The sequence below is a fragment of the Clupea harengus genome, chromosome 13 (assembly GCF_900700415.2).
Source record: "Clupea harengus chromosome 13, Ch_v2.0.2, whole genome shotgun sequence".
Classification (NCBI taxonomy): Eukaryota; Metazoa; Chordata; class Actinopteri; order Clupeiformes; family Clupeidae; genus Clupea; species Clupea harengus.
The window spans coordinates 10,421,915-10,447,180 of NC_045164.1; the positions used below are offsets into that span (position 1 = coordinate 10,421,915).

Below are 25,266 nucleotides of genomic sequence, written 5' to 3' on the forward strand. Positions count from 1 at the left end.
AAAATAAACAAATATGGAAACTTAAATAAAAAATAAAAAAAACGATGGAAATATGGAAACGATGTAGTTAAACAACATGAGCTGCTGTGTTATGATAGCATAGAATATTGATAGCATGTGTTATGACTTCATGAGTACATATATACTTATTTGATTACTTATTTAATCAAACAGACCCATCACAGCTTGAAACCTTTGAGGGCATACGCATTTGGAATAAAAGTGTGTGTGGTAGTGGTGGTGGTGGTGTGTGTGTGTGTGTGTGTGTGTGTGTGTGTGTGTTGGGGGGAGGGGTAATGTTGAGATTTATTTGAATTATATATTGCAATTTCTCCACAAAATTGTTAAGAAGCAGCTGTGTTTGTAACGAAGGTCAGGTCCAGCCGAGAGTACATCTGTCTGAATAAAAGTCCATTAAAATAAAGAGCACAACAGATAAGGTGGGTGTGAGAGAGGATACCACAGGCTTGTGAACCTAATGGCTTACGGCCCGATTGCGCTTACAGGAAAGGGCAGCGTGGGGGGCTGCTTTAATCCTCACCAGAAGGAAGCAAATAAGATAAACAAAACAAATGAGCGGCGCTTCCGCGGATCCTCCATTCTATCCACGCCCCCCCCAGTGCGGTCCGGCGCTTTAGAGCCTTTTTCAAGTCACCAACTCCTCTCATGAAGAATTAATGAACTGGAGTCCAAAGGGAAGGGGGAGGGGTGGGAGGTGGAGATGGCTTACTTCTTCCATCCTGATAAAGAAGATAGGAGTCAGCTGTGCGTGCTATCGCTCACACCTTCCCCTATGAGCGTGATGCGGAGAGGGGAGGGAAGGAAGGGGCAGGTCCCCCCCCCCCCGCCTTGTGCTTAAGAGACCATGCTGTGGGGTAATTGTAAGTGTGTGTGCGTGTGAGTGTGAGTGTGAGTGTGAGTGTGTGTGTGTGTGTGTGTGTGTCTGTACCTTTATATGTGAGTGCTTGTGGGTACATGTGTGACTATGCGTGTTTGTGTCAGTGTGCTGGTATCCTTGTGTGTGTGGCCCTGTGCATGTAAGCAAAGATGTGCCTGGCATACCATCACAGCTGGGTAGTGCATGGTTCCACTGGTGGTTCCTCTCGCACACGATGGGCTCCTCGTCGCTCAGTGTGTACCCTTGATCACAGCTGAAAGTCACCCTGGAGCTGATGGCAAAGCTGTTCCCGTGCCTCTTCCCATTCACCGGGATGCCAGGGTCTAAACACGAATCCATTTCCATCATGATACCTGTAGGGAGAGAACAGGACCATTTTATTCTCCCCTCCAGCTCCCAAACTGAATGGAGGACAGAGACACCAAGAGCTTGCTCTGTCTTTATCGCCCTCTCTCCCTCTCTGCGTTTCTGTCTCTCTTTATCTCTCATACACATTCTGTCTCTATCTCTCTCTCTCCCCCCTCTTTTTCTTCCTATCTCTCACCTACACTCTGTCTCTATCTCCCTCTCTCTCTCCCCTCTTTTTTCTCCCTCACCTACACTCTGTCTCACCTACACTCTGTCTCACTGCCTATCTCTCTTTCTTTCTCTATGTGTGTCTCTTACCCCCCTTCTCTCTCGATGTCACTGTCCAGTAATCTCTCTGGCCATTTCTCTTACTTTTTTCTCTCTTTCATTGTATTTCATGTGCTTGATATTAGTTAAAAGAAAATAGTTATGCAGTGAAAGGATTCTTTCTGCATATTCAGTATTGTGGAAATGAAAAACCAGAAATATATCAGTCTAATATTTCATTCCAGCACATGATTGAATTTAAGACACAGAGGCTTTGAGGTTTTAGAGATTGTACTGTGAAACACACTCACATCTGGTGGCAACTACATGAAGACTACATGGACTACAAGACCACATGGTTACTTTATCCAGATGACACAAATGCCAGTGTGATTTTAAAAAGCTGATAAAATATAAGACAGACGTAGTAAAATGATAACTGATTCTAATACATCAGAAACGTATTCAGTAATTTTCCCGAAGGGACAAAGTCCATCTTTTCAGAACCAGTGGAAAACATGAGGTGACATGAGGTGACCTGTCATTTAAGACTCTCATCCACATCACTACCACTCAGACTCCTTGAAAAAACAAGGGTGACAAACAGTACCCGGAAAGTGGAATGCAATTTAGATATAACATAGGGCCCCCACATTCCAATTAGTGAAGGCGTTGCACTGCGCTAAACGAGTTAATATTTGAACAAGAATCTCCAGACACGCAGGCAAGTCTGATTCCTCCTCCTTTTCTCTCGCGCCAAAGCTCGTTATCACCCGAGCTTCTCAATCCCCTCACACTCGAACAGAAAAAAACTCACCCAAGTGGCACACAATGACGCGAATCATAAGAACGAGAGAGAGAGAGAGTGAGAGAGAGAGAGAGAGGGAGAGAGAGAGAGAGGGGGTTGAAAAAAATGACAGACGAGCTGACTCACTCTCGTAACGTATCTGGAAGCCCACGCTGGAGCGGCTGTTGTCGGTGGCGAAGAGGAGGTACATGTAATTACTGGTGCTGATGAGGAAGCGGGGCGCCTGCGTGCCCTGGTACTCCCCAATTAGGGGCGAGGAGTTGGAGGGCCCGTCCCGCACCTCCAGCATGTCATAATTAACCTCTGTCTGAAACCTGTCAAAAAGCGGAGGGCAAAGGTCACACACACACACACACACTCACACACACACACACACACACACACACACACACACACACACACACACACACACACACACACACACACACACACACAGACACAGACACACACACACAGACAGACAGACACACACACACACACACTGTGGGTTTTTTGGAACTGTTCTCCATCAATCCTCTAGACTTAAAGCGATGGTTGGTGATGTATACTCTTAAAGTGAAAGGGAGAGCATAATTATAGAGTATAGTTACTGTTATTATTGTATGGTATACAAAAGTGTATAAATATCGTGTATAATGCTGTCAGTCATGCAGAAACTAGACTGACGATTGGGGGGGCATTCCTCTAACAGTCAGTGAGAGTGTCAGTGTCATGTTGAATACAGGCCAGATCAGCACTTAACATCCTTTTTGTCTGATTTAACTGGAGTGGCATGATTACCGGTCAAAGGTGATTTTGATGGCATGCTCCTTCCTGGCCTCGATGATCCATTCACAGTTCAGAGAGTCTTTGTAGAACCCGGGCCAGCCAGGGGAGAGCAGCACCCCCAGCGGAGCCGTTAAATGGCCGCCGCAGGGAGCTGAGAGAGGGACAGTGGAGAGGAAATCACTTTTCACTCACACAACAACTATTCACATGCCTATAGTGTGAAACTAGACTAAAATACAAATACCTCAAGTGTGCTATTACAGTAATGAGAAAATATGAAATGTATGGCAAAGCAGTTGGTAAGACTATATTACAAAGCCTAGGGTAAAACATTAGTTATCAGTTTTTAAGTGCATTTTGATATTGTTTAATTCAATAGCCTCATGCTTAATATGAGCACTAACCCAAAGATTAAACCTAGTTTTATGTCATCATATATTCGAGGCACAAAAATAACACAGACGTACTGCAACAATGGCCATGCAATTCATATAGTGTGGCCAAAAAAATCCCTAGTATGAACCAGGCAGACAGACAGACAGACAGACAGACAGACTGACAGACAGACAGACAGACACTTATATGTATGTCCATTACAAAGCCATTACCTTCGCACCGCGGGACGGCTGCGTTCCATACCACATTGCCATCCTGAATGACACAGGTGATGGCCTCCGACCCGTGAGTCTTGATGAAGCCCTCGTCACAGGTGAACAGCACCGAGCTGCCCAGGAGGAAGTGCTCACCGAACCGCTGTCCATTCACAGGAATGCCAGGGTCGTGACACTCGTTCTGTCCGAAAGCTTTGAGACAGAAAAGAACAATTCCGCAAGGTGGAAAATTAGAACATTAAAATGCGGTTCTACATTCCAACTGACGCATCATCAATTAACGTTTTTGCGTGTACAGCCTATGGCACATGCGTTTTACCTCACAGCATACAGAACCCCCCCACCCCCCTTCAACATAAACCCATAAACAGTCTTCTAGTGCGAAATACTACTGGGAGATCATGACTTTCTCCATGTTTTTTTCTTTTTCCTTTCTGCCACTATTTCTGGAGAATAGGTAATGAGGCACAGAGACCTAATGGCAAGCTCTGAGGGCACGGAAGCAGCCCTTTTATTTCTCCCCCTGACAGACTCATTGCACTCGCATCGCTCAGTGACAGTCACTTCAGCCAGATGGGGAAACATGTCCTTCTGTCTCCCCCCTGAAATGGTGACATATCGGTCCTAAAGCACTGCTGTTGAGATGCCAGGCTCCAGGGTCCCCTGCCATTGCATGGCTGACACTTCCTCCAAACCCTACCCCCCACCCCACGCCCACACAACCACCCCTTCATCCCTCCCCTTGCTCCCTCCTCTCCACCCCCCCCCCCCCCCCCCACACACACACACACACACACACACACACACACACACAATCACACACACACACACACACACACACACACACACACACACACACACACACACACACACACACAAATACACCCTCACACCAAAAGTAGTTTCTTTGCGTCTGTCCTGACAGCAGAGTCCACCGGACAAAACAGCACATACCCAGAATGAAAACCATGGAGTGACAACCTCTTCCTCTATTTCATTAACCCTCCCATCAGTCCTTTTTGTTTCGGGGAATTCATGCTTTGAACCCTTCACAACACGTCTAACCACTGACATTAAAGAAATGGATGCCCCCATCCCAGTCACCATGTAATATTTATATGTATGTGAATGTGTGAATATGATTTGGTCTGGTATTTAATCATCTTTTTTTCTCACTCTCCCATTTTTCTTGTTGTTTATGCTGTTATAGGGGGAGATATGAGGAGGTGAACAAAATACAGTCTGTGATTTCATATCTTCATACAGCTGGATCGCAGTCTGTTTTCATGACCTGTTTATAATGAATTAAAATGCATGGCATTTCTAAAATAAAACCACTCGCAATAATGGGATTAGAACTGTAATTATTCAAAATAGCTTTACTGGTGTAGGTGATGTTGAATCCTCTGGCTGTGTTTGAGTGGTCCGACTGGAACTCCAGGCGCATGATGTGTCCATTGCTGGCAATCTGTGAGGGCACATCCTTCCCGGAGAACGTCCCGAACGTGGTCGGTTCCGGCATCCCCTCGTCCTTTACTATGAGATAGTCAAACTGCGACTCCACCTCGAAGTCGCTAAAAATGAGATGGATCCGACTACCTAGCTCCGCTATAATGAGCCAGACACAGTTCATGTTGCTCCCATACTCCTCCGGGTAGTTTGGAGACAGGATGACACCCGATGGTGTGGTGAAATTGAAGAAGCAGGAAACTGCCAAAAAATGGAAGAGTGTAAAGATGAGTGTAAGGATGTCCTGTGCCAAATCTTAAGTGACTGCAAAATATAATTTCTGAGATAAATTACATTGTAGAAGAATAAAATGCTCTCTCTCTCTCTCTTTGTCTTTGTCTTTCTCTCTCTCTCTCTCTCTCTCTCTCTCTCCCCCCCCCCTCCCTCTTTCTCTCTCTCTGCATTACAGGGCCTCCACAATCTTTTGGCAGGCATTCCGTTCTTTTTTTTCCCGTCTCTGGAAAACGTTGGGAATTGAACAGATCATTCAGTGCTGATAGAGACATTAACCTAGACTTAGTGACCTTTAAATGCTTATCTGCTTGACCAGCGTGAAGCAGATGACAGGGGTGTCAATCTGCTCCCAATCTGAGCGCCTGTGCCCCTTGCCCGTGCCAAGAAACAAGCACTTGCACTCCAGCGGCGCCTCTCTGAAAACGCTTCCATGTCATCTCTTGGAGGGCCTAGGGCCCGGGGCCCATGTCTGGCCCTTCACTCACACCTGTGCTCAGTAGAGGTAATTGTCACTTAACAATGGATTAATGATCCTCGAATTATGTCCTTCGAAAATGAAGGATGACCCCCTGAAAGTGCTTGCCAGGGAGCTTCAATGCATCGGTGGTTCGTTTTCTTAAAATAAACCACACCTTCACCTGAAGACTAACTGCTGTGATATCATTTATGCCCAAGATCAATCACCCTAAACGACGTGGTGCTTAATTACGGACACGTATTTTTCAGATGAAGCTCTTACAGACACAGCTTGGTTTGTTTCCGGACCACTGGTTGTTTTGCTGGCATGATATTGTCCTCTCGCCGACCAAGTCGAATGCGGCCTGACACTCGAACGTGAGTGAGTCCCCGTGTGAAAAAGAGTCGCCCGTTCGCTTGCCATAAGCAGGGACGCCTGGGTCTCCACACCCTCCTTTATCAATTTCTGTTCAATAACAAAGAAAGAAAGAAAGAAGAAAGACAGAAAGAAAGAATAGTTTTTACTTCACTTAACAATGAAAGTAACGGTTACATTTCCTTGGCAAAATTACTGTGAACTGCTTGAAAAGAATATGAATTTAATTTTCACAACATCAATCATTTTCAACAAATGCTATTTCATGGCCCTTTGTACACCATTAACAGATTAAAACTAGACCTTCATCTATAATGAGTTATTTATTTTAATTGCATTGCTATTTGTTTAAATATTTATTACATTTCTCACAGATATTTGCTACATTTACCTTAATCCAAATCTTCTGTGTAAATGTTTCAAGATAGACAGAAGCAAAAAATGCTGTACGACCCAAAAAAAAATGCAATATCTCAGCTTTGTGCTTGAGTTTTGTCTCCATATCCAGGTAGCAGAGCTTAGGTATTTTTTCTAGGTGGCGTAAAATGACAGTGACAAATGAATGACGTTCTGGAAGAGTTCATGTTTGTGTTAACAACCAGGATGTCAGCTCAGCAGCGGATGCTCCAGTGACCCATGCACCACTCTAATCTACAGAGGATGAGTTCTCCGGCAGCCCATCTCCCCACAACTTGGGTGAAGTGTTAAGTAGGAGTTAAATACCTCTGGATCAGCCGAGGGCTTTACTCTAAGGAATCCACACAGAGGTGGTGCAGCCATTTTAAAGGCAACCCAAACCTCAAACCTCAAACTGTGTTTCCCCTAAACAAAGAGCCAAGGAGTAACTTAAAAAGCAAACAGATTAGCGTCTATGTCCTTTATAGCTAAAGCTCTGCTAAAGGAATTGAATCGTAGATGCCTTTCGGTTCATATCTTAGGTCAAACTTACAGCCCAGAACAGATGGCCATAAAGAGCCTTGTTTGCTTTCAGCATTGCATTAAACAACCATCACTCTCACATTGCACCCATTCTCAGACTGCAATCTGCACACTACATTTAACCGGAAGTCGAGTTGAACTGACTGAACAACATAAAAGCAGTAAATGGTATGATAAACAGTGTGGGTACTATGAAGGGAAATTGAGATGCATATAATACCTCAGTAAGGAGGTGCTGTGCTGGGTGTTAATTAAGCAAGTAAATAGGTATCCTGTTAAATGCAAAGTACACTCATGTAACAGAGAATGAAGAGACATCTCCTGCACGCCGTGCAGACGGACTCTTTCCTGTGAGTTGTAAAGCCAACAAAGCTTGTAAAATGCTGCATGGTTCATTTAACTCACGGCTACACACACTCCACCATCTGTGGCCATCCCTGAAGAGCCATGATGGTGAGAGGGACCTAGCCGAGGAAACACTGGAAAGTGCATCCTCAGAGACTCCACTGGGCTCTTCAACTAGCATGGATTCACAGCCTAATTCGTTTGGTACAGTGGGTTGCATAAGTGTGCCCCTGTATGACCTGTGGTACGTAGGGTGTGTAGGGTGATCATATAGAGTGGCCGTTAACAAACCGTGAACAATTTCTACTGATAACACTCCTAAGCACGTGTCGAAAATTAGAAACTTTCTTCTAAAGGGCTAAATGTTGAGAAATATGCATTTGGGTGTCACACAGAAAGTTTTAACTGATCGCCGGTATATCAAAAATGACACTTCAGATCCCTCTGCAAGAGTCCAACTCCAGTTCTCTAGTGGGATTATTGTCAAACATGACAAAATGACTGACTGAGTATGTGTGAAATTGGGTTTACACAAAGTTAACCGCATTTCCGTCATTGTGTTAGACTATTCAGACATGGTGTGAATTGCTCAATTATGGTGGTGACATTTATGGAAGCTGATCGAGGTAAGGGATTGGTCCTCAGGGAATGGAAATATATTTCATGGATTGAAACATTTTTTCCAGACAAGATAAAAACTCTGTATAAAATAATCTATGCTGAGTTTAAGTGTGACAATAATTAACTTTCTCTCTTATTTACTCACATTATCAGGGCAATAAATGCAGAACTGAAATGACTTGATGGCTTAGTCTATCTATTCATCACATCCTATCATAAACCCGTAAATAGTGCATAACATCTCCGACATTTATAGCGTGGCATGCCACAGCTACAAATGTAACCTTGTTTACCATGCCCAATTAACCTGAGCTTTTTTGCAGCGTGCTTACTGTGCTCTCCATCATTTAGAGACAATCAGTCTAACCATCTAAACTGACTAATTTGGCCGGACTCGCAAAATCAGCACATTAGCGTTTATTGAAACAGATGCTAAGCTAAAACTTGCTTCGACTTGAATTCCTTCACACAGTGATACCGCATAGCGAATTTCACGCCGGCTAATTTAGCAACTGCGTCTGTGGTGCACATATGCTGACCCATTTGCCTTCATTAAGCGCATGATGTACAGTAGGCACTTGGACTACAGGGGGAACAGCAGGCCAAGTGACACAGAATCGGAATCAGATGGTGTTCAGATGGTCCTCAGATCATGATATGGATCGTGGTATGATGACCAGATCATGTATGCCTGGCATCATTAGATCCTTCATGCAAAAAGTCACATAAAAAAATTGTATCACTTCATTTTGGGTTCTGTTCCTGCACATTTATCCAACTTTCAAACAAACCATCAACTACCTGTCAAGGTCAACCAACTCAAAATCAAAGCCTATCTGTAATCCTCATTGTCATCAGCGCCAAACACAGGGTTTGATGATTGCTTCTGATGGGCCATCCAAGTGAAGAGGGACCAAAACAAACATAGCTGAAGTACCTTCATAGATGGCTTTAAAGCCTTGGGCCCCAATGGTATCATCAGACTGGAGATGAAGCCACATTTGGTTGCTCATGCTCACGATCAGATCAGGTACACTGGTCCCAGTAAGCCTTGAATGTATAAATACACAAAAAAATCATTACAAATGAAAACGACAAATATTTCAAAAGGGGGAAATTGACCATAAAACAAATTGACAGTTTTAAATTTAAAGCTCAATTTTGTTCAAATACTTTGATGTTGGATGTACTTACACATAGAGAACCTTCCTGGCATCCCCTATTTTCTCCCCATCTCCCACTGTTAATGTGTCGTATGCTCTCTCAAGATCAAACTCCTCGAATGACAGCTTGATAACCTGCTCAGCAAACAAGCAAACCAGAGATGTGCACACGTGAATAAGAACTAAGTCTTATGCTGAGACACCACTCTGAGTTTGAAACTCCATTACTATAAACATTCATGAACACTGCAATGACCTATGCCTGACATAAATGGTAAAAACTGGTGGGATTTTTCTGTGGAGAAAAAAATACATTGTAATGTTGAAAACATGTGCAATATGCGAAAGAACAAAGACTTGGAGACTTGGAGAAAAAAAAGGGTTCATGCACATTTGATGTGTGAGCAGAAAGAAAGGCAGTTAAAAGAAAATTGGATTTGAGAGGAGATTGCTGGAAGGGAAAAAATAAAGCTTAATTAGGACAACCCCATTATCAGCATCCTCACATTTTCTCAATTGGGCCATTAAAGAGCCATTACTCCCATCCATATTTTCCCTGCTCTTACTCTGAGCACAAGCTTAGCAGGTATAGAGGAGCAATATTTCCTGAAGTTTGGAGTGCCAAGCCAGCGGGCGCAGACAAATGGATGATCAAGGAGAAATATTTATATGGAAACATTTATTTGTGTAAATGTTTGTAGCAATTTGACCAGGTGAAACTTTCTCACTAATGGAGTAACCAAACATTTGCCCCCAAAAAAACTCTAACCTGATTAGAAAAACAGCAAAGAACAACAACAAATGAATGTAGTTGGAATTAATGATTAAAGACAGCTACTCCATGTGTATGTCACTTTTGTTTATTTATTTATTTTTTGTTTGTTTGTTTGATTGTTTTTTTTTTTTAGAAGACAGCTCATCAGATTTATTCGACTGACAGAGCAAATCTACGCGGAATGTGAGGGGAAAATGTGCATGTTTTTTCATGGACTCATGACTCCGTTAAGCACCTCAGAAGTTTCAGAAAAGCAATCTGTATGAAATGTCAAATGGTGTGGCTTGTGAGCTGTTTGGAGCAATCTTCAATGAATAGGCTGAAATACGACCTTTTCAAATTATCTTGTCAAGGCAGATATGCTTTTTACAGAAGATCTAGCAGGCCTATAAAGCTGTGTTCATGCACTATAAACACAATCAGGGAATGTCAGTGGATCTCGGTGATTGTTCTCTCAAACAGCTTGACTAAAACATTTTAAGGCTGTATTGATTTCTTTGTTTTATTTTGAGCTGATAGGCCTGACAACTGGTTCAACTGGACAGTTTTATTTTCCTTTGTGGAAAAAAAAAGTTATTTTTTTTTTCTTTTTAAGTGCTATCTTAAGAAAAGTCACAAAGCACAATGGGGAGGGTTTGCATCATAATTCATCCGCAAAATGCACACAGCAGAAACCTTCTTTCAAGACTGTGCAGCTATCTCTGTCAGATTTAAACTAGTCAAAAGCCTTGTCTCAAATGGAATTAAATATGGTTTTGTCACATTTGTATTCACCAAGGCTTAGAATCCTTTCTGTTTGTTTATATTCCATTCCATAGAATGCATTTACTCAAATGCATTGGTTGGACACTTGATATGCACACCAGTCTCTGAGATTTAGATATGCATAATTGTTTGGATCCCCTAGCATTGGCATACGACCTAACATGAACAAAAAGTTGGTAATGAAATACATACATATAAACATACCGTAGGCATACTTTTGGAAAGTATTTGTATTCATTGGTATCTGAATAGCCATATATGCATTTGTTGTTGTATATTTTGTATACCTACAGACTCTAAACATGATCACTGTAATATTTGTGAACAGTGTGGAACTAATAGGCTTTCTATGTGTCCATGGAATAAGAAAAATAATACCTGTATAGTGTGTCTATTTTGCAGACTAAAATAATCCCTGACCTCCACCGTTACCACCTCACCTAATAAGATTAAATGTTCAAACAAGTTGGGCATGGAACACTGTTAACTTCTATCTTAGGGCCATGAAGTAAGTCCATAAAAGCATGGCTAAATGTGAACAAAAATAAAAAAGCTACAGTTTGACACCCGTTTCAGCCTTTCCCTTGGCTCCATACAAATATGCACAGACAACAGCGGAATGTGAGTTTTTCTATTTCACCAGTCCTGTCTGGCCATCTTGATCCCCGAGTCACTGCAAGCTTAGAGGAAGTCTACTCCCAATAGAGTATTGCACTCCTTTAGCAGGTGGAAATAAAGCCATGACAGTTGCCAACCCTCTCTAAAAACTCATCTGCTCAGAGTCTCAGCCCAGAATCTGTTTAACAAGTCAGAGACTCTGGATGTATTTCCAGCGGAATATCCCCACAATCTTCATACACATCCCCATGGTAATAAGGTGTGGTGTCACTTTGGAACACAGAGGTGAGCACAATGCAGAGAAAATATATGTAAGGGATAATGTATAGAACGCCGGTCATTATCGGGAAAATAAGCCCCGACAGGGCGAACAGCACCCCGACGCGAAGCGGAGGGGTGTTGCTTCGCCCTGAAGGGGCTTATTTTCCCGATACATTATCATTATCCCGCTTATTACACGGTTACTTGCCAAAACGAAAAAATAACTTAATATATTATAATATATATTAACTTATAATATTATTTTAATTACAATTTATTTGTTACCATTCGTGGTGTTAAAAAGCAGAGAAATAGTTCGCCAAAGACGTTGAACTTCAAAGACGTTGAACATTCTTTAGAACACAGCTGCTCAACTGTCAGCTGAAACTCAAGATCAGATCAGCTGACGTCGCTAAGCAACGGAATACACTGAGGTTGATAAATTACCGGACTACTTGCGGAGTGCTACGAAAGACGTGAATCCGAGGCAAAAAGGCCACTTCCCTTGACAGCGGTCAATTATGCATAGCAACGGTCAAATATGGAAATTATAAAACAATTGGGTTCTATTGAATTATTTAGCTGTTTCTGATTGGACAAGAGACGTTCCATGAGTTGGAATATCCCAGGACATCCCAACTCGGACTTTTCACAGCTAATAATAAATCACTCCGCGATGAAACATTCTATAGCACGTTGATACAATTAAGCATAACCGTTAATTCAAAGTTCTTATAATTCCAAAAGACGTTGACAATGGAACTATGTTTTTGTTGCGGAGAAACAGCGAAATAAACATTTTTGAATCAATAACTTCGTGTTTAAATGTTAATTGGTTGACTATAAAATTGTTTTATAAAAGCAATATAGTACTCGTGCGAGTGGGGTAGGTAAGGGATATTCCCACGGGTGTTGTTGCCTGCGCCACTCGGCCTCCGGCCTCGTGGCTACGGCCGAACACCACCCGTGGGAATATCCCTTACCTACCCCACTCGCACTCGTACTATATTGCTTAAATAGTTGACCACAGAACGTTGGGAAGCCCCATTCAAGTGAATGGAGCATTCTACAGCATTAAGAAGAGCCGTGTAATAAGTTTTAATATTGCACAGTTAGGTCTGGCTATGGCAGTCTAATTAGTGCACTGACTGCATACTAGTTTTATCTCTACTTTGTGCTCTATAACCTTCCAAGTGCGGCTAACAGTCTGTCTTAAATTGATAGTTACTTTCTTGTGTTTGTTATGCTTACAGTATAATGAAAGTAAACATGCCCCAATACCAAAAAAAATATTCAATTTGTTGAATATCCAAAATTCTGCTTGGTTTTGGCTTGGTTGGAATATCTAGTAACCAGTATGAACACTTTTTGAACACACCTTTTGGCTCAATGACCTTACCAGCACTTTGGAAGACATTGAATCATCGCTTGATCTTTTCTGTAAGTAAACTCTGTTCGACACTGACAAAGGTGACATTCGGTCAGAACTTTAATATGGCAAATGCCCTAGAAGGTAATTAGCCAATCATAACTCTGATTGAATTTCCTTTAAATTATATCTGTAGAGCTTGTGTAAGTAAAAAATCTTTTTTTAAATAAGGCCAGCCTCCAGTATTTCCAGACCACTTTATCACACAGGTAAAACCACGATTACATCACTGTGAACCAAGGTACCATTTAATTTTCTTTTCCATAAAACAGTCCCTGTAATTAATCAACACATAACTACAGGGCATAATATAATACATTATGCAACACTTTCTCTTTAATTTCTTTCAGTGAGTAATGACACTTACGAACTTCTGTTTTGTATGGGTAACACGTCATCTGGTTGTTATGCTCAGAGCATAATGATTGAGCACAATACCTTGATGCTGAATTCATTAGGGCATCTATGCATGAGTGAATGAACACATAATGGTGTGTGCATGTACCATGTTTACCCGCATCACATTTAAGCCATGGAGAGATTAGGTTGAACAGCAGAAAGGAAGAGGGCTCAAAGGATTTCTTTGTTGTTCATAAAAAAAGTCCAGTCATAGTGTTGGAGTAGACATGGTTATGGGTAGAAGGGGAGTACATCGAGGCATTAAATGGAAGGCTAATTCCCATGACTTAAGGCAAACACTGTGGATAAGGTGCACGCAGGGTGTTGCTTGCCATGTTAAATAGCAGGGCAGCTATTAAATAGGCATATTAAATAGGCATTTCCATGTGATTAATGCACCTATGTCTTTCCCTAAGCCTTTCAGACACTATTAAGATGTTGCCCAAAAAAAATCTTGCAGTGTATGATGAAGCGTACAGCAAATCGCTGAAAGCACAACAACGAGCTGCCTTGTTCATTTGTTTTCAAGCGCATTCAAATGACCTCGGAGGCCTTCATCACTACAGGATTCCGCGACCAATTACAGGTTTGATTGGAATCTTGCCTGACTGGAGTCAATCGGCCAATCACATTTTGGCCAACAATGTTCCTGATATCACTTTCAAAGCTTCTATCTATTGTAATCTTACCAACGCGAAGACCAAATGTACACGAGGAGAAATAGAGTGAAGGAAAGACAACTGACCTTATGAGGATCCACTGCTGTGATGACCCACACACAGTGAGCATTATTTTCATATTGGACAGGGTAGTTGGGAGATGTAATGATGCCCTTCGGCCCTCTTAAATTAGAGCCGCATGTCCTCGCTGTGGAATAAAGACAAACACAATCCAAATATCAGAATGCTATCAAGCACAATGTGCTTTAATCAAGACAATGTGCTTTAATCAGCAAATATGCTTCAGAAATGATATAGACCACATTTTCTAAAATGCTGGTCAGTATAAGGATTCTGCAGTATGTTGACTGAAATCACGCTTTTTTTTCAGGTTGACATAGACATTGTCCAACTCCCCCATCACCCAAACCCCCCCAACCCCACCACACACACACACACACACACACACACACACACACACACACACACACACACACACACACACACACACACACACACACACACACACACACACGCACTGTGGAGTAAACCTTTACATCATCGTGTATAGTCAGGGATATTCTCTGACAGCTTAAGAGCTCCCAGCCCCTCTTTTTTCACTCCAGCTTTCTTGCACGCCCCCCAGGCTAGCATTAGAGCTTTATGAAGGTAGAAATGATTTACCTTTCGGATTATGAAGCAAGCATTCTCAAAGGGGGGGAAGTTATAAATCAACTGAAGGGCTGCCAAATATTATAGAAATTCTGGAAATGTAGGGGTTTGCATGGAACCCAGGGAAATATGACTTAAGTCTATCATCTACCTATATTTGGATGCAAAAGGCATACTAGAGTGAATAGTTTGATCCCAAATGTTCAGTAGCTGCATTTTTAAGACATATAACACAAGACATGCTGCAGTAGGCTAATTTCTTAGTCACTTTATAGGCTGTTTCAAACCTTATAAAGATGCAGTTACGACATACGGTATGATGAGGTATGGCATACTACATGTGATATTATGATGTATCTTAAATTCACATACACTGTAAAAACAGTCTACAGAAAAGCACAGCTTGTCCTTACAGATAAAACCTGAAAGATTTGACGTCTAAAACCTACAAAGTGCAAGTTTTAAGTTCTATGACTTTACAGATGAACCTTAAAGGGCCTCAATGGAACCTTTAAGGGCATTCTCGTGAGCTCAAGCTCTCCAAAGGCTTATTCATCTTGGACACTACACAGCTTCTTTGTGTTACTGACTAAATTCAAATAACCACGTTGACCAAAGTTTACTTTTACACTTCAGACTACACAAGCCGTCCCTTATGGCTGGGTGTAGGCCACACTACAGATGCTCCTGAAAAAAAAAGACTGTTTCAACAGCCTTTGGACACACATCACACATCTTCCAGCCCAAAGTCTTTATATAGCATTGATGCCTGTATAGTTGCCTTTTTGACTGCCTTTCTGTAGGCCATAATGTAGCCTTGATGCTCTCAGCAGTGATACATGTTTCAACCAATCATCGGCATTCTTCTACTAGCCTTGTTCACAAGGTCAAGCATTTCTCAATGTCTGTTTGTCTAGAAAACTAAGTTAAAACAGAATGTGCAGAAAGTTACAGCAGTAGTATGCAAAAGAGGTCCTGCTAGCCCTTAACACTTATTGTCTGTGTGGAATTAGGCTCCATCAATTAGATCAAACTCTTCCAAAAAAAATGTATTCATCGCAATTATTACCATCACATTCTTCCAAGGTCTGAAAAGGTATGGAGAAAGGTCTGATAGAACTGATGATAATAACTGGATAACTGAAAGACTTTAAATAATCAGAGAGGCAACTAATAACACTGAAAAATGACTGGCTTCATTTCAAGATAGGGGAGCGAGGATTGAAACTACTGGGGATAATTTAATCAGCAGGCTAAAGAGTTTTTAACTTCCAATTTTATCCCTTCAAGCTTCAACTAATCTGCGAGGAAAGGGGGCATTTAAGTGTTATCTTACAGAGGTTTCTCGCATCTGCTGAGACAAAAGTGTCCGGATCAATCAGCACTCCACTGGAATTGTGCAAAGAAATTGTCAAACATGGTTACTCCTCTTCACGAAGGTCTGACACACTGCCTTACTTCATTTTGATTAATGTCACCAGGAACCCTTTGTCCTCTATGCCTTTGAGAGTTTAAACACTGCAGGTCTCACCTTAAGGGTGCATTTAACTGCCTGTTTGTACAGTATGGTTATGACAAGGGGAATGCAAAAGGCTGTCCTTGAAAACCTTACTGATGGATATCACCTCATCCATGTCAAGAAATGGTCATTGAGTAAATCTACTGCTACTACTCTACTGAATCTGTAAACTACCGTGTGCCGCCGTGGTGATTATTCCTTCTGGTCACATGACTAAAAAACAATGGCATAATAATAAACAATGGCAACAACAGTGCTATTGCATTTGCTGCAGTAGTGTTCATTTTGTCAGTCCAGTTTTGACAACCGCTGTCTTATGCATGAAACAATATCCCATCTTGCTCATGCAATGCACCCTAAAAGCCACAAATAATGAAACATGCTGAGTTTTCTTTTGTGAAAACAAGACGAATTATGCTTTCTCCTCACCAGACACAAAACAAAACCTCACAGCATTGACTGTTTTCAGTGTTCGTTTACTGTTAATAATGGTGAATTCAACAGGGGGCATCACTGTGTTGTCAATATTGAGGGGACAGGGACAGATCCAATAAGCGACTCACATTATGTTGAATGATCTTGTTTATTGTACCTTTCTATTTCAATATTCAATATTCAGGCCTAACATTTTGTCTGTCCATATGGATCAAGAGCAGTGTTTGAAATACACCAAGGCTTTTAGGGGAGTCCTGTTACTGCATGTTACACATACATTTGCACGACTGTATGCTAAATGCAGGGTGATTGCGAAGGTATGTACAGAATTATACATTTAATTGAAAATGACTGCATCTGCAGTATAGGTACCATGGCATCTGGGCAGAAGTCCACTTTTTGAAACCACATCTTAACAGAGATAAACATCATATCAAAGCACTATTAGGAGGTCTATCTAGTAGGACGTGGTGGTTCCCCTGAAAGACAAAAAACTCGGGAAATTCTATTTTATTTTCATTTTATTATTAACAACACTCCTTTTTCAAACCTTGGATACTGGAGAGACTGTTCAAATTGATAACACATAGCATTCAGTGATATTCAGTAAATAACATTAATTACATGGTGCAGTTATCATAGATGAGACCTTATAGACAAAACTTTAGCTGGCTTAGCTTTTTCTAATATTGAAGAATCATTTGTTCATGTTAACCAATGCATTGCAAACCATGCATTGGGATCCTTGACATAACGCATAATTCTTCTGAAACATATTTTCTGCCTCTGCAGATGATGTAAGCACAACAAGTACAATCCTCTGCAAGATTTCAACTTGCTTGAAAAGGCATCTGACTCCTGGCATTATTTCTCAGAATATTTTGAGCACCTCCAAAGCTGGGTTGTATTTGTGGTTCGCTTTCAGCATGGCAAGCTGAATCTGTAGGGCCTGTGGACCCAGGATAGTGAACTCAGGATAGTGGTCAATCACAGAATCCATCGCTCCAGAGGAAAGAACGTTTTCCTCTGGAAGCTCTACTGATCAAAAGTCCATTGGTCGTCGAAGCAGGCTCTACAGCACATGACCCAATTTCCTCCAAGTCTGTCAGGACAGCACACACAGCAGGTGTCCATACTGTCCATCTTGTAGGACATAATGGTTTTAGTGATGTGCAGCCCCCTGTTACTGACACAGTAATATCTTTTTCCCTTGTAGTTTGAATAAGACACCCAATTTGTGCACGCAGTTCAAAGCATCTGTTGCTACTGGCAAGACCATGCATGTTGATTGTGTTCCTAAATTGACACGGTGTGGTCCACAATGCACATACATCGCAAGGGGCTGCTCTGTCTTCTCTGTGCCTCTTAGGGACAGCCTGAACCTCCTGTGCAAGGCCTGCCATGGCAGCAGCCCCATCATAAGTTTGACCACGTAACTGAGACATTGGGAGGTCAGGGCAGAGGAGAACATCATTGGCCATGTCTGCAATGTTTCTGCCAGTAGTAGATGTGACCTCATACAGACCATTGCTTCTTTGGGCACGAGATCATCATTTACAAAGTGAAGCGGATACACTCTTGCTCTGTTCCTGTGACATTGGGACATGATTTGATTTCATGTACAATGTATAATTATGGTGTTGATCAATATATGAAGTACTTTGTTTTGTATTTTAGGACATGTGAAGCGTCTGTTCTGCTTAAGTCAGTGTGTTGAGTCTTGGTCACCCTCAGCCTTGTATTTCAGCAGCTGCTTGAAGTGTCCCCTCATGATGTTCATGTCCTCTGAATGCACTGTCCTGTCGCGCTAGATAACGGATACCACTGAAAGCCTTGACCAGGTTGTTTCTTGCATCTTGTTGCTGTTTTTATGTGCTCTTGATAATTCTGTTATGATTGGTTCTGTCTGATGAATGCATCTGGAGATGGCAATCTTGTGGCGTTCAGATTTTTCTATGAATCGAAAACCTTTCCATTGCTCTCTTCCACTTGGTTTTGTCGACACAAATACTACATCTCTCCTGTTGACAAGATTGGCCTGCTTTGACTGGAATGCTTTACAACAGTAAAAGCAGAGTACTGCCTTTAATGTAGGACTGTTATGGAGCCACGGGTTGTCTTGAAACCACTTGCTCGGAAATCTCAGAATTCTCTTTGGGAAGCACTGGGGTGGAATAATTCTGACGTCTGGTTGGTAAGGACCGTTTCCTACATCCCCTATAGTGGAAGGCTTACCAATCTGCCAGGCAAATGTCAACTGAGGTACTTACAGCTACACAGGCTACAAATGTCCTTTTGTATTTGTTACAATTATGCATGATGTAACTACAAAGACAGGACCTATTTCTCACTTCACCACTTATCTTTCACCTGTGCCTCACTTATGTTTCACCTGTGCCTTATCCTTTCAGCAGCTCCTGTCTATGTGTGCTTCTTCTCTTTCTTCCCCTGCTTCGATTTGCTCTATAACAGCCAAAATATACCATAAGGTAGAATAGATATAGATTAGGCCTATTTATGCAAGGATTTATTCAGTTTAAATTGCTTTGGATAGGGTTTTAAGAGGGTTCTGTGCTCTCAATGCAGAGATTTATGCATTCTCTATTTATGAGAATGTAAGTTTCCAGGCAGATATACCGTATAATATTTTGTTTTCGATTTCATGCAAAAAATTAAAGAAAAATATCTATCTACGCAGATTACAACCGCACAGCAAATGCAAGTGCTGGGCGGCTCTGCCTCCTACCAGTGCCAGAGACGTTGCCAGTGCAGGCTCCTGGGCTATGCTCACCAGTGCTACACGCTTGCTGCTTTAGAAACATTTTGTCAGCTGCTGTCTATAGCATATTGAGTAAATGTTAGTCTGGCGATTACTTGTTGTTCCCCATGAATTAAAAAAGAAACAAAAAGAAATTTTAATTACTTGCTAATTTATCCAAGAATGTAGGCTCTTCCACGTGTCGAGTGGACTAGTCTGCATCAGCCTGAGATTCAGCAGTGCCACCCATAGAATGAATAAAACATGTTCAAGGAATGGTCTACTGATAAAAGCTTTGGGACGCTTGCAATTTACGAGCAGTGTGTTTACCCTATAAAATAATCTGTCAGCTCCCTCTTTTGAATTGTTCTTCTCCTTCCTTTCATCCATGACGGGAAACCAGAGACAGCAGGAAACTCGCACAGGAAATATGTCACTATTCCAATAATCCCTTTCAACACCACTTGCTCTGGGTCATTGATAAACTATGCCATAGCAACAGAGACGTTTATGCGTATGCAGCTGAATTCATCAGTCCCCCCCACCCCCCCCCCTCGGTCAGAGGGTTAGAAGAGAACTAAATTCTCCTGACAAACTTATTCATATTTTCAAAAGCAAAATCCTGGAGAAATATTGGGTATACTGGGTATTGGGTATTGCCATAACACCACTGTTTTAAATATTGGGTGGAGTGTGTCGCACCCGTCCACCTTATGAGTAACGCCTAGGACTCCAATGTATGAAATTAAATCAGGTGGATTACTACATATCAGACTCTCATAGATACAGAGAGTAAACATATCAGTGTACTGCAGTATAAGAAAGAGGAAACTCAGCAGGAATAGCACATGTTCTCTGCCTGGAAGAGATGGGGGAAAAAAACTGTATTCCCTGTACAGTTGTGAGGACTCCATTTTAAGTACCTAGAGCACTTCTCACTATAGGCATGTGGCATACATCAGCCCTAACGAGACTTGACAATGTCCTTACAGAAAGTGTCTGCACAGGGGAACGGGCGAACCGCATTCACACTTACTGCGACAGATAGGCCTGTGGTCACTCCATGCAGCCAGAGTTTCAGTCACTCGCTGGCAAGCGATGCTCTTTGATCCCTGAAGCACGTAGCTGTCATCACAGGAGAACTGGATGCTGGCGCCGACCCTGTGGGGGTAACAAAACAAATGACCGTCAGTGTCTGACCTGCCGCACCAAGCCTACCATCAACTACAGCCCCTCCACCAATCCATGACATTTCTTTCGTGTTTTTTTATTTGCTTTTTATGCCTGAATTCCAATAACAGGGAATGGTGGTTAAAAAATAACATGTGCTGGTGTTAGCGAGGTGCATTTCACTCAAGACTCAAAGTTGATCCCGGAATCAAACATAAACCGATTTTCAAATAGGCGAAAAAAACTATCCACACTTCATTTAAAGCGTCCTTAGGCACGATGCCTTATTAACTGATATTTTAAGGCTATTTGTTACGTTATTATGTGTCCGTACAACACATTAAGGTGAGGGTGCGGGGTCAGGCTGGGGTTAGTAACACAATAATATGCACTTTATTGCATTCATTACTTTGTAGTACAAGTGCATTGTAATGAGGACAGCTAATCTGAAGTGGTACCAACATTTTTTCTAAAAGTCTGATTGCCTGATGACGGCTTGGCAATGGTATCATCTCTTAGGAGGTGCCATCACCTCTTGCGAGGGTGCAAATGAAGTCGCTAATGGTGATGACACAGCAGCAGGCGTTTGGAGATGGCCACGCTGCGCAGCAGGTCACCCGCTGATTAAAATAGCCCGCGCTCACACACACACAGACGCTCACATTACACCGAGCCCAGGCCCGATAAGAGAGAGAACATACTGAAAATCTGAGCCAATCCTCCTGCCATTCTCGGGAATCCCAGGATCTGGACAAATGTCAGCAGCCATTCCCCCTTGGCTCACTGCAATAGAAAGAGAAGATTGAAGAAAAAAAAAAGAATGGAATCGTCAGAAAATATACCCTTGACAAAAAGAAAAGACGTACCATACCATATATTTCTAAATAAATAAATTAAATCGCATTTCTAACTGACATACTGTAGGGCATGGTGGAATGAAGATAAAGATGGATAGATTAGTGTCCCTAATCATTAAAAAAGGGAAGAAATTAAAGAAGAAGAATAAGGATAGTCACATTAATAGGGTCATAACATACACACACATACAGTAGATAAGGTAAAGATGTCAGCAAAGATCCTGTTATACAAGATCATAAACACCAGATCTACCAGACATCAGTAACAGCAACAGTAATGGTTATAGTGATAAATCAGTGAAATATTCTATAGAGCTGAATGTACATCCAGCATTACTTGAAATCAAACCATTGCAAGGGTGTCTCTTTGCGTCTTACGAAGACTGGAAAGGTATATAAGTTGTTTACTTTTCTACATGTATTTCTCAAATTCAAAGTCTCTTCCCCTAAGAGAAACCTCATATATACCCCTTAAGAGGCTGAATCCATGTTCCTGGCATGGATTGTTATCATTCACGTAGGTTTGAGCATGGGTGAGATGAGTATGATTGGGCATCACTCAGATTGGAGTACAGGAGATCATTAGTAGAAAGAACATCAACAAGAAATAGGCCTACTATGCATGTCCACATTTTTTAAAGTTCCCAAATAAGGACAGCTAGATGTTACTCATAGAGTTGTAATCGCAAGGGATTGAAAATTAACAGCTAATTCATTTATAACGATGTATTTTTCTTTTATTTAATAAAGCACAAAATGTAATGCAACACGTATCTTGGCTGAAATCGCAGTCAGTGCATATGTCCAGACACTAGTACAACATTTTTAGGATCTAAAACATTTGTTTTATCTGAAAAAGCTAAGCAATATTACAAAAGAACAGAAAGTGCACTTAGCTAAGGACGCTCTGGGATTCACCTCGAAACATTAGGGTACAGCTTAAGGTATAACTTACAAATCAGGTAGCGTTAAGAAGGCTTTGGAAAACCATGCCCTGACTCATACCAGTCTGCCTTCCAGCACATCACAGTCCTGGGCAAGAGCAGTGTAATCTCACCACCGATGATTCACACGCATAACTCAGTAGTATAGAATTACTATATTTTAAGTGCTTCTGCCAGTCCGTCCAACCAAACAGGTACCTTTATCTATTACATTTATACCGACGTGATAATATAAAAATTTCATTACAGCATTTGTCTGGATTGCATGCTCGGATAAAAAAAATCTATTCCGCTCGCCGTGTTGACAGGGTATTTAACGATTCAAAGCTAAAGGCTATTCCCACAAAAAAAGATCCGTGGAAAAGGTCACAGTGTGGTCCCTCTTCACAGCTTGTCTCTCCTCTCCTCTCCTCTCCTCTCCCGCCGATGTGGTGCCAGACGGGGCCTCTGTTCACACCTCCAACATGGCATCAGCCTCAAACACAGGCACAGTTCATGTGCAGGCCACAATCACTCCAGGTCAGCTTTCAGACGGTTCCGCGTTATGGTGCTACACCCGGTACAAACAGACAAACCTGAAAGGGTTTTATTTTATTAATTTATTTTTATTTGGGGTTGTTCTTTTTTTTCTTTCTTTTCTCTCTCTTCTTTATTCCATTTGATGGCTCGCCATGCCATAACAATTAGCATATTGGCTCATAAATTGTTTTATATTGCACCCCAATGAAATATTTTATAATGTTATTGACCACTGAATAAAAAAAAATGTAAGATACCTGTGACTGTAAAGTTCCAATTAAGTATACAATGTACAAGATGGCATGTAATTAGTGTATTAATATGAAACTGTGCTAGGGCTATATATAGATTCTGGTGCTTTTTTTTATACATCTGAATTTACCATAGCAACTGTGTCAGCACATTTCAATATCAGCCTGCACCTGAAGGTCAACTTTCAGCACTATCAAGTATCTGTGCATGTGTTCCATCTTATTGTGCTGTTACATGTTTATAATGTACATTGTACATTTGTTTACAGGTTTACATAGATATAATTTACGCCTGAAAGGTGTTACTAACATTTTGCAGACTCCACTAAATGAACATTCAATGTGCCTTTCATTTCCATCCTGAGGAAGAGACAGCCTTGAGTTCGTCTCTGTATAAAAATGAATATGGCTCTCACACTGACAGGTAGCCTGTGCTTAACTATGACCAAAACACCAACTTTGCCACTGACACCAGTGGGGTACAGTCCATTGACTATTGAAAGAACTGCCATTTACACTACTGAAATGAGTTCAGAGTACTAGCGCAGGGCTGTTCAGAGAGACGAGCACTGAGTTAACACGTAGAGGGCTCACTGAATGAAACACTAATAGTGAGCCTGCTCCTGAATTGAGTCATTGTCAGTTTTGCAAAGTAATTTACCCTGACTTGTTCAAGTGTTACCACTTCATGGAAGTAAATTTCAGACGAAGGTCAGGAGCTGGGTGGACTGTGTGTGTGTGTGTGTGTGTGTGTGCGCGCGCGCGTGTGTGTGAGAGTGAGTGCGTGTGACTGGTTGGAGTAGCCCTCTTGCACCGTAACCCTTTTGATCAACTGCCATGTCCTTCCGTTTGATGTGGTCTTCAAATGTCATTTCCTCTGATTGTTGACATGACTTTCAAAAATGATTCGGTATGATCAAAGCTCGTGGCCGTCTTTCTGATGTGCTTTTGGAGGGTGGCGTTTTTTTTTTATTTTCCTCTCCCACGCTGCCCCTATGATCACTCCAATCTCTACATGAGATTTTCTTGTATTGAACTCTTTAACACATACAGAGAATGTCACACAAAATGTATTTAATTAAGTTGCTGGAAGATTAACTGTCATTGACTATTCTCTCGAGCCGTTACAGATGGGTCCTTTTAAGTGCTTTGAAGAAACCGGTGGCTTTGCATATTATTTTGTCGCATTAGCTCTCTTTATTACAGTGTCTGAGCAATTAAAAATTGGGGGAATTTCTCCTTTCCCTCAGTCGTTTGAACCCGCTTCACCTCCCACTTCAACGGGTGAAGGATGCTCGGAACGATATATACGTCAAGAGACTTGAAGTGTTTACGTGTGTATGTTGCTTACGTATCTCCGTCGCGAATCTTCCCCACGCTGAACACGGTTCAAGTGTTTCACTTTTGCACTGACAGTCTCTTGCGCATGATGTTAATTGCTATAACGCATGCTTGATGAAGCGGAGTGGCACAAATTATTGATACCATTTAATGTAGTATTAAACAGGCCATTGTTTTTTTTTTCCTCCATCCTATTATGGATATCATCAAGGGCATCTCCCTTACACAGGGTATTGCGAGCACACGGCAACGCTGTGAACAGCAGCTGAAATTATGCAAGGCGAATATGTCATGTCGACATGGTTAACAGAAACAAGGATATATGGCTGCGTAGCACGATGTAGCATCCCAACACTCGCAATCAGTAATGTGACCCCTCAGGGGTGCTAAAAACAGCAGTAGGCCTTCAAGAGGCCTGTGCAACTTGACACCAAGCCTCCGACTGCCCGAAGACACATGTGCCTTTTCTTGAGTGCGCTATTTCTTTTTTTTAATGCGGCATAATTAAAATGCTAATGAAGCCGAAATGACACCTTATAACGATTTGGCAT

At 41.7% G+C, this 25,266-nt stretch overlaps 1 protein-coding gene across 3 annotated transcripts in view; it reads right to left on the minus strand.

Annotated features, from left to right (window-relative positions):
- Positions 1-25,266, minus strand: part of csmd1a (CUB and Sushi multiple domains 1a) — a 289,469-nt gene that overhangs the window by 83,000 nt on the left and 181,203 nt on the right. For all 3 annotated transcript variants that reach the window (XM_031578518.2, XM_031578517.2, XM_031578519.2), the window contains 11 exons: positions 21,505-21,586; positions 20,670-20,794; positions 14,336-14,457; positions 9,375-9,478; positions 9,118-9,230; positions 6,183-6,365; positions 5,084-5,410; positions 3,698-3,892; positions 3,102-3,240; positions 2,448-2,635; positions 1,063-1,251 (listed from right to left, as the gene is read on the minus strand). In XM_031578518.2, coding sequence (XP_031434378.1) covers positions 1,063-1,251; positions 2,448-2,635; positions 3,102-3,240; positions 3,698-3,892; positions 5,084-5,410; positions 6,183-6,365; positions 9,118-9,230; positions 9,375-9,478; positions 14,336-14,457; positions 20,670-20,794; positions 21,505-21,586 — 1,767 coding nt within the window. The remainder of the gene's footprint in view (positions 1-1,062; positions 1,252-2,447; positions 2,636-3,101; positions 3,241-3,697; positions 3,893-5,083; positions 5,411-6,182; positions 6,366-9,117; positions 9,231-9,374; positions 9,479-14,335; positions 14,458-20,669; positions 20,795-21,504; positions 21,587-25,266) is intronic.